Source organism: Mycteria americana, chromosome 27 (assembly GCF_035582795.1).
Source record: "Mycteria americana isolate JAX WOST 10 ecotype Jacksonville Zoo and Gardens chromosome 27, USCA_MyAme_1.0, whole genome shotgun sequence".
In the NCBI taxonomy this organism is placed as follows: domain Eukaryota; kingdom Metazoa; phylum Chordata; class Aves; order Ciconiiformes; family Ciconiidae; genus Mycteria; species Mycteria americana.
Genome location: NC_134391.1, coordinates 1,289,078 through 1,301,326, shown reverse-complemented (window position 1 = coordinate 1,301,326; position 12,249 = coordinate 1,289,078). Strand labels below are relative to the sequence as shown.

At 51.1% G+C, this 12,249-nt stretch overlaps 1 protein-coding gene across 1 annotated transcript; it reads left to right on the top strand.

Annotated features, from left to right (window-relative positions):
- Positions 1 to 11,289: 11,289 nt before the first annotated feature.
- LOC142421210 (olfactory receptor 14C36-like) lies at positions 11,290 to 12,249 on the top strand. Its single transcript, XM_075525772.1, has one exon. The coding sequence runs from the start codon at positions 11,290 to 11,292 to the stop codon at positions 12,247 to 12,249; it is 960 nt and encodes a 319-aa protein (XP_075381887.1).

Below are 12,249 nucleotides of genomic sequence, written 5' to 3'. Positions count from 1 at the left end.
GGATGCAAGGAGCCAGTTGCCTGTGGGCGTGGGCCTGGTCAGTGCTGGTCTGGCCAAACGCTGTGCCTGATCACTGTGGTCTGTCTGCCTTCTTATTACACTCTGCGCCTGCTCTGTGAGCGCGCTCACTATTGTGTCTGTGTTTGCGGGTGAATGTATGTACAAGCTTTTCAGGCCAATTCCAAGTGGGGCTGGCAAGGAGGAAGACACCTGGATGTGGAAAGACCCAGGACCAGAGATGCCAAGACCAGATCAGCTGGAGAGGGAGAATGGTATGAGGGCAGTTGTGTTGCTCATGGTTGTCTGTGTGCTGCTGTTGGCGTGGTGGCTGTAAACGCGTTGTTCCCTGTTGGAGTTGGCCTGTGTATGGTCGACTGTGTCCATCTTTTTTGCCTTGCAGACACCTGGGTTTAGCACTTTCCCTTTGGGTGACTCCAGCTTGGGCGATCTCTCGCTTTGTGGGGCTCCATTCACTACCCACCCCAGGCACATGCCGTCCCTGGAGATCCACTGGGCCATCCAGGCAGCTCTAGATTCCTCTCCTGGAGGATGTCCATTGCCCTGTCCATGTGGGACAGCCCTGAGTCTCTAACAGCTGCGAACTTGAACAACGAGCTTTTCTCTCCCAAATCCATGGAGCAACAGACTTTTTTAATGTGACATTCTTGGGGCCTGTTGTTGAAACCAGCTTTGGAAGAACAGCCCAATCTTGAGGAACTGCATCGGGGAGATCCCATTTCATTACAGAGATGCTATGACAGACTCACGTCTGACTCAGTGTCAGACAGACTTTTCTGTGGGCTCCAGGTGGGAAAGAGCAAGCACATTGCTCCATAGAAGTGAGATGAGTCCAAGCATTTACACAGGAACATAATCACCACAGATAACAATACATATAATGATAACAATAATGATAAACAAAGCAAGAAGGTACATGCCTGCAGTAGCATACCCTGGGAGTCATTTGTGGAGAGTGGCAGGAAGTTTATCAGTATTGAGAAACATCCAGGAAATCCTACTTTCCTACTGACGTCCTTGAGCTCCTTGTTCCTCACGCTGTAGATGAGGGGTTCACTGCTAGAGACGCCTCTGAGTACAGAACAGCCATCACCAGATCCAGGGATGGGAAGGAGATGGAGGGGGGCTTCAGGTAGGCAAACATGGCAGTGCTGACAAACAGGGAGACCACGGCCAGGTGAGGGAGGCACGTGGAAAAGGCTTTGTGCCGTCCCTGCTCAGAGGGGATCCTCAACACAGCCCTGAAGATCTGCACATATGGCAGAACAATGAAAATAAAACCCCCAAATGCTAAAGAGACACCAACCATAACAAGCCCAGCTTCCCTGAGGTAGGAGCTGGAGCAGGAAAGCTTGAGAATGTGAGGGATTTCACACAAGAACTGGTCCACAGCATTGCCTTGGAAAAGCAGTAGTGAAAATGTATTGGTAGTGTGAAGCACAGCATAGAGGAAACCCACTGCCCCAGGCAGCTGCTGCCAGTTTGGCAGAAGCTCTGCTGTCCATGAGGGTCCCATAGTGCAGGGGTTTGCAGATGGCAATTCCACTGAGATCAAAATGAAAAAGAAAAAAAAAAACTGAGAAGCACATCCATAGTAGGAAATGGTCCTGGTGTCCCAGAGAGAATTGGCCATGGATTTGGGGACAGCAGTGGTAGACATGAAGCCAAGGTCAAGGAGGGAGAGGCTGAGAGGAAGAAGTACACAGGGGTGTGGAGGTGTGGGTCGCAGGCTGTGGCTGTGATGATGAGGCCATTGCCCAGCAGATGCCCAGGAAAAGCCACAACTGCAAGAGCTGCAGCTTCCACGTGTCTGCAAATGCCAGGAGGAGGAACTTGGTGATGGAGCTGCTGTTGGACATTTGCTGCCTCTGGGCATGGGGGACCTGTCCATGGAGGGAAAGACAATGGAAAAGTTACAAGAGATTTCTGTGAGTGAAACCTATTTCATTTCTCATAGAAACCCCCCAGACTTCCTTTTCTTTTTCAGGAAGACCTTTGGCACGTCCCTTTTGTGATCTCTGTGTCGTGCTGGCTGAGGGTGCCAAAGGGAGCAGGGGACTCTGCTGTGGGCTCTGGAGTCAGTTCTGCCTTACAGCAATAGCTAAATAGGAAAACAGGATGATCTCAAACTAAATCCACTCGTGATATCAAAGAGTTTCTCAGCATTGTCACTCCCAATTCACCTGACTGCAGAGCAAAGCCGTAGGGGTTTTGTTTCACTTATTTTGTTCTAGTTGCCCCACCATACCTGAGGAGTGTTGGTGACGTCAGAAATCCTAGGCACTTTTGCTACACTCAGAGTGAAGCCTTGTGGGTCCTGAGAGGCAAAGGTGTTGTCCCTTAGTGCAGAGTGACGAGAGCCAGTCTGTCCATCAGTCCTCTTCTCAGCTACCCTGTGCTGGCACCTATTTGAGCTGGAGGATGACTGCACTCACATGATCCCCTGAAAAGAAACTGGACACTGCTGAGAGCAGAGGAACCCAATGTCAAAGTGCAGATCTCCAAACCCCTCACCCTGTCTCTGTACCCCCCTTCCAGCCAAGGACACTGAGGGCTCATTGCAGTTGCCCACATGCAGCCACCCAGCAGCACTTATGTGGCTTTCATGCCTCCACGGCTCCTCCGCTGGGCCTCGATATCACAAGAACTCCAATGGAGAGCTGTATCCTTTTGGAAGTCCTACAGATGAGGTGTCCTGGAGGGAGAGTTAGCTTTTTCCCACCCTATGGACTGCATTGCCCAGAGTTGCACAGGTTAGAAGGAGATTCTGGCACCTTCCTCCCATGGGCACATCTGCATGGCAGGACCCACAGTGCGAGTGTCAGAGCTGCAGCTGAAACACTCATTCCCAGAGAGCCTCAAAGAACAACACCAGCACAGGCAGGTGGAGAAATCCCACAGAGAGAAAGAGAAATGCCACAATGCTACTGCAAAGGGAGGCAAGGCCAGGGAGGGACAGAGGGACACTCCAGAGAGTCTACTCTGCTACAGATCTGGCTGCCGAGGAGGTGGCTCACGCTCTGCATCTCCTGGCCTTGAGGGCTGATAAATAGGTGCCCGAATCCCTCCTCCCATGGCATTTCTGGGAGCAGCTCCCTCTCACTCCCTGCCCATGTCTCTGCTGCCTGGAGCTGTCCCTGCCAGGAGCTGTTTCTCTGTCCCCACAGCTCCTCCCTATCGGTGCTCACAGTCCCCATCCTACACCCCGCGTGCTCAGCTCTGCCCTGCAGACACCTCCTGGGGAAAGGACAGCATCTAAGGGCATCTCGGTGTTTGGAAGTCCTGAAGAGCAGCTCAGATAATGATACCACAACTATGATGTTGGTGCTGTCTCTAGGCTGAGGTTGGTTAAGGGACTTTATGAGGTCCATCACTGACCTACTGATCTCTCAGTGCCATGCTTTAGGAATCACAGTCTGCTGTACAAACCTGACATCTCCATCACCACGCAACCTGCCTCAACTCCAGAGCAGGAAACTGAGAGCACAGACTCCAGAAAGTACCTTCCCTTCAGGTAGCCCCTGCATTGACCTTCCTCTTGAAAAGTCCCTTCAGAAATATTCTGCACTAAAGCATTTTCTTCTCCACTTTGGAGAAACTGGAAGAGCCATCCTGCCAGATCCCATCACCTGCCACAGGTGCCAGCTTTAGAAGACCACTATGGCAATTCCATCTGCATTGCCCTGCTGCCTGAGACTTACCGTATCAAGGGTGGTGAAGCTTTCTCCACCATTGAGCTCTCAGTTGTCTTCCAACGCCACACTGCCTTTAACCTCTCTCTGCCTCACTCCTCTCCCCTCGCTGCCTGCAGGCAGTGCCCTCAGCCCTGCTGCACTTTGCAGAGGAGCTGCTCCTGGGCAGAGCTGCCTCTCTGCAGTGCTGCCCGCTTGCCATGAGCTCTGTCCGTCCCAGGAGCCCAGCCCAGCTCAGCAGCAGAGGATCAGCCCAAGGCATCTCTTTCTCTGCCCCCTCTGGCCTCCTTCAAGGTGTTCCTGGGGCGCCAGGGGAACCTACTGTGAAGCAGCCTGAAGTAATCACTGGCGATCCTTCCCTCAGCTGGGGAGAGACACTTATTTCTAGCAGTGTAATTTCTCTTATCAGGAAAAGGGTTGGGCATGAGACTCAACTTTCCTTGCCCCATTCATAGAAAGGACACCCAGACAGTGACAGGCAGGGATCTCCTTTAACCCTGCTGAGGGAAGTGATTCAGCTGAGTCAATCGAGGCATCTCACTCTAGATTTGTAGTTCTGAGCCTCGAAGGGGATTCAGCTCCCTCTCATGGCTGTCACAAACCCACAAGACCCGGGATTCCTCTCTCCTCAATTCAGGTGTGCACAAAGGAGGAACCTGCATGTGAGCTCCTTGTCTCATCTCCCCTGATCATTAATGGAGATGGAGGCCAGAAGTGAGCTCCTTAAACAGAAATACCTGGTGACATTTGAAGTGCCAGAGGTGATCCGAGATATGTGCAAGTTACTGCAAGCTCTAATGGAGCAACTCCGAGAGACAGGACAGCATCTGGGGGCATCTTCTTGGAGCCTGGTGGTGCATTCCTTTGGCCAACAGCAGATGCCCACACTTAGGACGACTGAACATTTCCCTACTCCATATGTTCATGGCAGCCTCTAGAGATATTTATCTGACCAAAAGGAGTCATATGCCCTAGGAAGATCTAAGCCTTTCTTTCTCTTCATCATTACCTGTGTTTCCTACATGTCCTTTGAGTATAATGGCAGTTTTCTCATGTACATCCCATCATTACTTAACCTAATTCAGTGCAGATGAATCTCAAATTAATGCCCAAATACAGGCCTGTAGTGCTATGTGAGATGCCAGGGCTTTCCAGCACAACTGCATGCAGCTGACATGGACAGCACAGGTCCTCTACAGGGACCTCCCCCCATTCAGACGGGCTGTGTTGTAGGCACAATCCAGGGCATCTCAGACAGACTCAGTGCCTCTGGGCCAGCAACCAAATCCCACCACTGCAGTGAGGCAACCTCTGTCCATTCTCTGTCGCATAGATGCAAGGCAGGGCATGAATTCAAAGCACATCACACTGGGGTCTCCCCTGACGTGCCTTCACTTTCAAACTCTGCTGATTCTTCTCTCCCCCATCATTTGACTATTCCCCTAGATGTTACCATCCCCTCTTTTCCCACTCCTCAACTTCTTCTCTTTTACTCTCCTACGACTCTCCAGAAAGAACAGCCTACCCGGTAGATATGGAGCAGGGATGGCTTAAGCACAATACTGTCTAGGAAGTGTAATCTTTACATGAGAACAAAGAGTTAGCAGTGAGAGGAAAAAACACTGTTTGGAAAACTTCATGCCAGAAGCAAACTCCTGAGACATTATGGCTATTTTGACACTTAAGAATGACTGTCAGGAAGGAAATGAAAGCACATTAGTTCATGACCACCAAGAAGAAAAAGGAATTCCCTTACAGCACTGTCCTGTTACTGTTATTAGTGATAGTGCCACTGATTCCAAAACATCTTTGAGAGCTTCCTTATTTTTCCTTGGCTCCAAAGCTCTGCCTACTCAGATCTTGAAAGAACTACCTCAAATCTCGGCAACCCAAATCTCCCCTTGTCTCTTCTTGTCTGAAACAGCACATTTATCCCCCATAGCTTCACCCATTTCCAAATGCAAGGCAAGGTATTTCCTCTCTTGGGGCAGACAGTGTGCAAAGGTGCTCCATGTATGGAAACCCACTTCAATGCTGCATATTCATTTGGGTTAAAAAAATAAGCCATGCTGATGCTGGGATAGTTTTCCAAAGACAGTTTCAAAGTGGCAAAGCAGATCGAACACAGAAATGCTGACAGCCGGGTTAAAAAGAGAGAGGGAAACATAGGTGGAGCTGTATCGTCTGGATTCACAATTTCTCTGTCAGTAAGGAGAAAGAAAGACCCATAGGCTACGCGATGTTTTCATTAGTCGGCCCTATGAGAAGCTGGGTTTCTTGGGCCGCTTGGCTCGAGCCTGTGGCCTTCTCATTTCCAGCAAGGGGAAAAGGTCCAGTTCAGGAACCACTTTGCCTGGAGAGCCAGGGCAGTTGTGTCACACAGTATCCGTGTCAGAGGGAAGATGGAGATAGTGTCAATTGAAATAGTTTGGCCTGAAATGGAAGCTCAAATCAGTAACTGGCAGGACAACACTGGCTGCAATTAAGCATAAGTTACCTGACTCAACTGTGGGTTCAGAGCTAGCTGGTAGAGTTTCTCACACACGTCACTGAGGAGCGGAGGATGTCGGGGAGAGGGGAGCACACTTCAGTTTCCCAGAGCCCAGGATATTGCCCAAACCATCCATCCTTCCCTTGCCCTCTGGCATCCCAGTTCTTGAGATGTGAACCTGCTGGGGCTTTTGTCAAAAAGCCTTCAGTCATCCTTCAGGTGTTTGTGTGATTTCCCTAAGAGTATCAGTAGCTAAAAAAATAAAAAATAAAAATAAAAATAGCATTTAGCTGCCTAAATCTAAATATGTGCAACACAGCAGTCCACATCCATCTGTGCTAGCTGCTCTGGGCAATGCCAATTGAATCCAGTGTTTGCAATATAAGGCATGATACCCCATCCTCAAGTACACATCTAACGCAGTTCAGATGAAGGGTGGCCTTGCAAAAGTTGCCCTTTGTGTCCCCAGGTGGCATGGACACTGCTGATTTCCCTCTCCAGAGAGTGGCAGAGGCTGAATCCCTCCTCAGGACAGACTCCCTGCTCAGGCATGGGGCTAGTTCACCTAGTTCTTATTGGCACTTCACTCGGCATCTGTTTTGGTGTATTCGGTGCTTTTCTGTGGCTACTCCTTCTGCACAGGAGGTCATAAAAAGACAACCATTTCATAAGAGATGGTCATAAAGGCTCTGTTATGGACAAGAAGTCTCACCATGAGCTCCGAAGGGAGCCAGCAAGATTGTTAATAAGTATGAGGAAGATCCAAGAAGCTCAAGGCCTCTTCTGAAGTATGAGTGGCCCTGAGAAGTAGTGATTGGCCATGTGTAGGTCTGGGACAGAGGGTAAGGGGGTGTCAGTGAGAAACCAGGTGATGGCTGATGGCTTAACAAATCCTTACAGCCATGTCTGAGCCCAGAAATGGAAAGCAGTTGATGTCTGTGAGCAGAGGAGGTCTGTCCTGGGAATACGGCAGGAAGTGAGGCCCCTCCTGTGCAAATCAAGGATGATAGAAATGCTTCCATCTTGTGTGCATGGCTCAGCCTAGGAGATGGGGAATGCCTGGTGCTGCGGGTGGCTGTGCTCAGTCATGCTCCCTCAGCTGACCTTGCTCTCTTCCCCTCTGTCACTCCTCACGTTTGGATGGACCTCAGGAAACATCCATGAGCCTGGAGGATGACACAAACCTCCTGGAGTGATGACCCATCGCTGCAGGGGAAGAGGGAAGGGTTTTTGAGACACATGGGAGTGCAGGGAGAGAGAGGTGTGTGCATGGCAGTGAGCGTGTTAAAGGCAGGAAGAAGACCTGAAATGATACGGGGTGGTCATTCTGAAGTGGAAGAGGTTGAGTTTGCACTTTGAGGAAGCAGAAGAAGGAGGATGTGCATTTCAGTGCTGGCTTCAGACAGTGAGGATTCAAACAAGCCTGAGTCTGTGACATCTTGGGTGATAGAGGAGCATTAGCAGGAATTTGAAAGAAGCTGGGCGGGTCGTGGGGAACTCATAGGCCTTGGAAAATCCTCAAGAAAACACAGCTTTGTGTTTGAAGCAACAGCCAGTGAGGACAGAGTGACACCAGTAAAGCTTGGGACATCATGGGGCCAGAGTAAGTCGGGGGAAGAAGGGTGGTGGTTAAAGTCTGCAGGGAAACAGGCACAGGCATAGGACAGTGTAGGACAGCCTGGTGGGGAGAGCCGGGGGACTTGGTGGGGCTCAGACCCACCTGCAAAAGATCTGAGGTACTTGTCCTCTCGGCTATGGCTGTTGTTTCTTCCAGTGAGGCCCAGGAGAGGACACTGCTTCCTTACAACCCTAGCATCTCATTGCTTCCTCACCACCACAGAGCATGGGAGATGTCCTAGTGCTGTCCTGCCCTCAGCATCGCACACCCCCACATCTCACTGCCCCCAGGAAGAGCCATGAGCATCCCATGAGAGAAAGGTTCCCGCTTTGCAGGGGATGGGGGTCAGGGCTTGGCCATCTTGCTTGGCAAAACGCATCGAGAGCTTTCAGAGCCACCTCCACATTTATCTTCCAGCTGTAACCAGTGCCTCTGACTTCCTGCTTCACCAGCCCCCAGGGATGGGCACCTTGTCTGGTCATTCCCTCCATGGGATCTTCAGTGATGGCCCTCAGTGAGGCGTGCTAACACCCTCAGAAACCTGGATGCTTGCTTCTGACTTCTACTTCCCTAGCGGCTTCTTCAAACTTTCAGGATCTGCGGTTCAGGAACTTGGCACCAGAGGGCCCTTTAACAGGCAAAACACCCCAACAAGCCAAGTCGCTGGGCATAACTTTCCTTAATTCCTCAGTTCTTATTTGCTTGATCAGAGAGATTTCAGGAGTGTAGCCAAAGTGAAAATGTTTCCAACAGTAAATAAAACTAAGAAAGGCTTTCTTCTTTTTCCAGTTTTCTTCATTTGTCTACTTACAGATTAAGTGATGTCAGCGATCTCCACTTGAGATTGGTCCTAAGCATCTCCTAATGGAGTCTGTATGTGTAGGCAAATCAATAACCTTTATGTCAGACACCTGATGGGCAGTCTGTCTCCCTACCCCCCCCAACCCCACCTTTTCTCTCTCATCAGCTACCTGGCTGGACCAGACAATCCCTGCCAGACACATTTTTCAGAGAGCCTTGGCATCTCACGTAGCACTACAGGCCTGTATTTAGCCAATAAATAGGGTAACTGCCCTGAATTTTATTAGGCCATGTGGAGATGTTTGTGAGACGAATGGCATTATAGTCAATGGAGATGCAGTAAACCCAGCTGATGGTCAAGACAGAGTCAAGCTTAGCTCCCCCCGTGGTGCATGACATGGTTTGGTCAACTGAAAACCTGTGTAGGCTGGCCAGGAAATAACAGGGACAGGCTCAGCTGTCCTGCACATACCTTGGACAACCTCTGGCATCTCAAATGTCACCAGGTTTTTCATCTGAACAGCTCACTCCTACCCCCCATTTCCATTAATTAGCATGGTAGCAGAAACAAGCAGCTCGCACACAGATGCCTATTTTGTGCACATTTGAATTGAGGAGAGAGGAATCTCACCTCCTGAGGGTTTGTGGCAAGCATGGGAGGGAGCTGAGTCCCCTTCTAGCCCCAGGACTGCAAACCCAGAATGAGATGCCTCGATTGACTCATCTGAATTGCTTCCCTCAGCTTAGAAAAATGTGATCCCTTCCTGTCGCTGTGTGGCTGTCCTGTCTTATAATGGCATGAGAAAAGATTATTCTCATGCCCAGCTCTGTCTCTGATAGGAGACATCGGTGCTCGCTTCAGTCTGTTTCACAGTAGAGCCCCAGGGACACCTGGAGGGAGCCCAGAGGAGGCAGAGAAAGTGCTGCCTTGGGCTGGTCCTCTGCTGCTGAGCTGGGCTGGGCTCCTGGGATGGACAGAGCTCATGGCAAGTGGGCAGCACTGCAGAGAGACAGCTCTGCCCAGGAGCAGCTCCTCTGCAAAGCGAGCAGGGCTGAGGGCACTGCCTGCAGGCACCGAGGGGAGAAGAGAGAGGCAGGGAGAGGTTAAAGGCAGCGTAGAGTGGGAGAGAAGAGGAGAACTCACTGGGAGAGAAATCTTCACAGTCCTCTACATGGTAAGTCTCTGAGTGCAGGGCAACAAAGCTGCAGTTCCTGGAGGGATCTCCTAAAGCTGGCACATCCCACAGCCTATGGGATCTTTCAAGAAGACTCTCACAGTTTCTGTAGCATGGAGGAGGAGAATGTGCTCCCGAGCAGTGATTCCCTGCTGCACCCTCAGAGGGACAGGGCATCACAGCTCCCTTCTCTCAGGGACAGCTGCAGGGTGTGCAGCCAGGGGTGCCCAGGGTTGTCCTTCAGAGCAGGGTCCCTGCACCCAAGGGGGATGTGTGCTGGGGCAGGGACTCTGCCACCTGCCAGGGCCAACATTCAGCCTGCCCAGGGAGCTCCTCACAGTGCTGTGATGAGAAGCTGTGGGTGGAAGGAGTGACCCCTGGTAGGGCAAGTCCTGTCTGCTGTGGAGAGGGTGCTGAGTAGGTCAGGGCTGCTCACAGCTCCACATCACCCTGAGGACATCTCTGGAGGAGACTTTTCAAGAGGAAAGTCAAGGCAGGGGCTATCTGAAAGGGAAGGTGCCTGTGCTTTCAGTTTTCTCTTATTGGTGTTCTGGGTGGGCAGTGGTTGATTGGAATTTATTTCTCCATTCTGGAGAAGGCACTGAGATCCCAGATCTCATTAGGACTTGTCTGAGATGTCCGTTAGACCCTGCACAGACAGAGATGCCCCTGGGCATTGCCCTGCTGCTAGGAGGTGTCTGCAGGGCAGAGTTGAGCACACACCTGGTGGGTGTGCAGTCTGTGAACATGGACAGGGAGGAGATGAGAGGACAGAGAAACAGCTCTGGGCAGGGACATCTCCAGGCAGCAGAGACATGGGCAGGGAGGGAGAGGGACCTGCTCCCAGAAGCGCCATGGGAGGGAAGATTTGGGCATGTCTCTGCCATTCCCTGCAGTGCAGATGCCTTCCCCAGAGCTACCTCCTGGTCTCCTTTCCCACCCAGCATGGCCTCTGCCCACAAGGCCATGGGGTCCAGGGCATGAGTCACCTCCTCCGCAGCTGGACCTCCAGAAGAGGAGAGCTGCATGTGTCCTCCAATGTGGTACACAGCAAAGGGGCTCAAAGCACCTACACTGTGAGGTGGAGTGAACAGCTGGGTAAGGGGGAGGTTTCACTGCATGCCTGTCTGCCTTTCTCTCCTTGCTTCATTTTGTTTTGAGCACTGCAGTATTTTTCCTTGTTTCTCCACGTATCCATGGTGCTCTTGCTTTCTGGGGTTTATGTGGGGCCACAGATCAGCTTCTGTTCTGATACTGACTCTGGGGAATGTGTCCTGGAAGTGTATTCATGGGAACTAGGTGCTCAAGCTCCATTTTAAAATGTCAAGCATGTCACTCAGTTGGTAGGGTTGGGGAATGAGCTGACTTGTTCCTCGTTCAAATCAGGGAGGAGGATTTCCATGAGAAAACACAAGGGTTTTTCTCAGAGAAGTCTCTTCTAACATGTCACTGACTTTTCCTCCTTGCACAGGCCCACACGCCCAGAAGGACCAAATGTCCAACAGCAGCTCTGTCACTGAGTTCCTGCTCCTGGCATTTGCAGACACACGGGAGCTGCAGCTCTTGCACTTCTGGCTCTTCCTGGGCATCTGCCTGGCTGCCCTGCTGGGCAACGGCCTCATCATCACAGCCATAGCCTGTGACCAGCACCTCCACACCCCCTTGTACTTCTTCCTCCTCAACCTCTCCCTCCTCGACCTGGGCTCCATCTCTACCACTCTTCCCAAATCCATGGCCAACTCCCTCTGGGACACCAGGACTATTTCCTACTATGGATGTGCTGCCCAGATCTTTATGTTTGTCATGTTTGTCACAGGAGAGTTTTATCTTCTCACTGTCATGGCCTATGACCGCTATGTAGCCATCTGCAAACCACTGCACTACGGGACCCTCCTGGGCAGCCGAGCTTGTGCTAAAATGGCAGCAGCTGCCTGGGGCAGTGGGTTTCTCAGTGCTGTGGGGCACACTGCCAATACATTTTCACTACCACTCTGCCAAGGCAATACCATAGACCAGTTCTTCTGTGAACTTCCCCAGATTCTCAAGCTCTCCTGCTCAGATGATTACCTCAGGGAAGTTGGGCTTCTTGTCTTTTGTTTATGTTCAGGTATTGGGTGTTTTATTTTCATTGTTCTGTCCTATGTGCAGATCTTCAGGGCTGTGCTGAGGATCCCCTCTGAGCAGGGACAGCACAAAGCCTTTTCCACGTGCCTCCCTCACCTGGCCGTGGTCTCCCTCTTTATCAGCACTGCCATGTTTGCCTACCTGAAGCCCCCCTCCATCTCCTCCCAATCCCTGAATCTGGTGGTAGCAGTTCTGTACTCGGTAGTGCCTCCAGCTGTGAACCCCCTTATCTACAGCATGAGGAACCAGGAGCTCAAGCATTCCCTGAGGAAACTGATTTTATGGACATTTTTCTGTAGTCATAAAGTTCCCATCACTCACCACAAATGA

Bases quoted from the DNA above. Each gene is read 5' to 3' on its own strand.
- LOC142421210 (XM_075525772.1), top strand. From the start codon at position 11,290: ATGTCCAACAGCAGCTCTGTCACTGAGTTCCTGCTCCTGGCATTTGCA.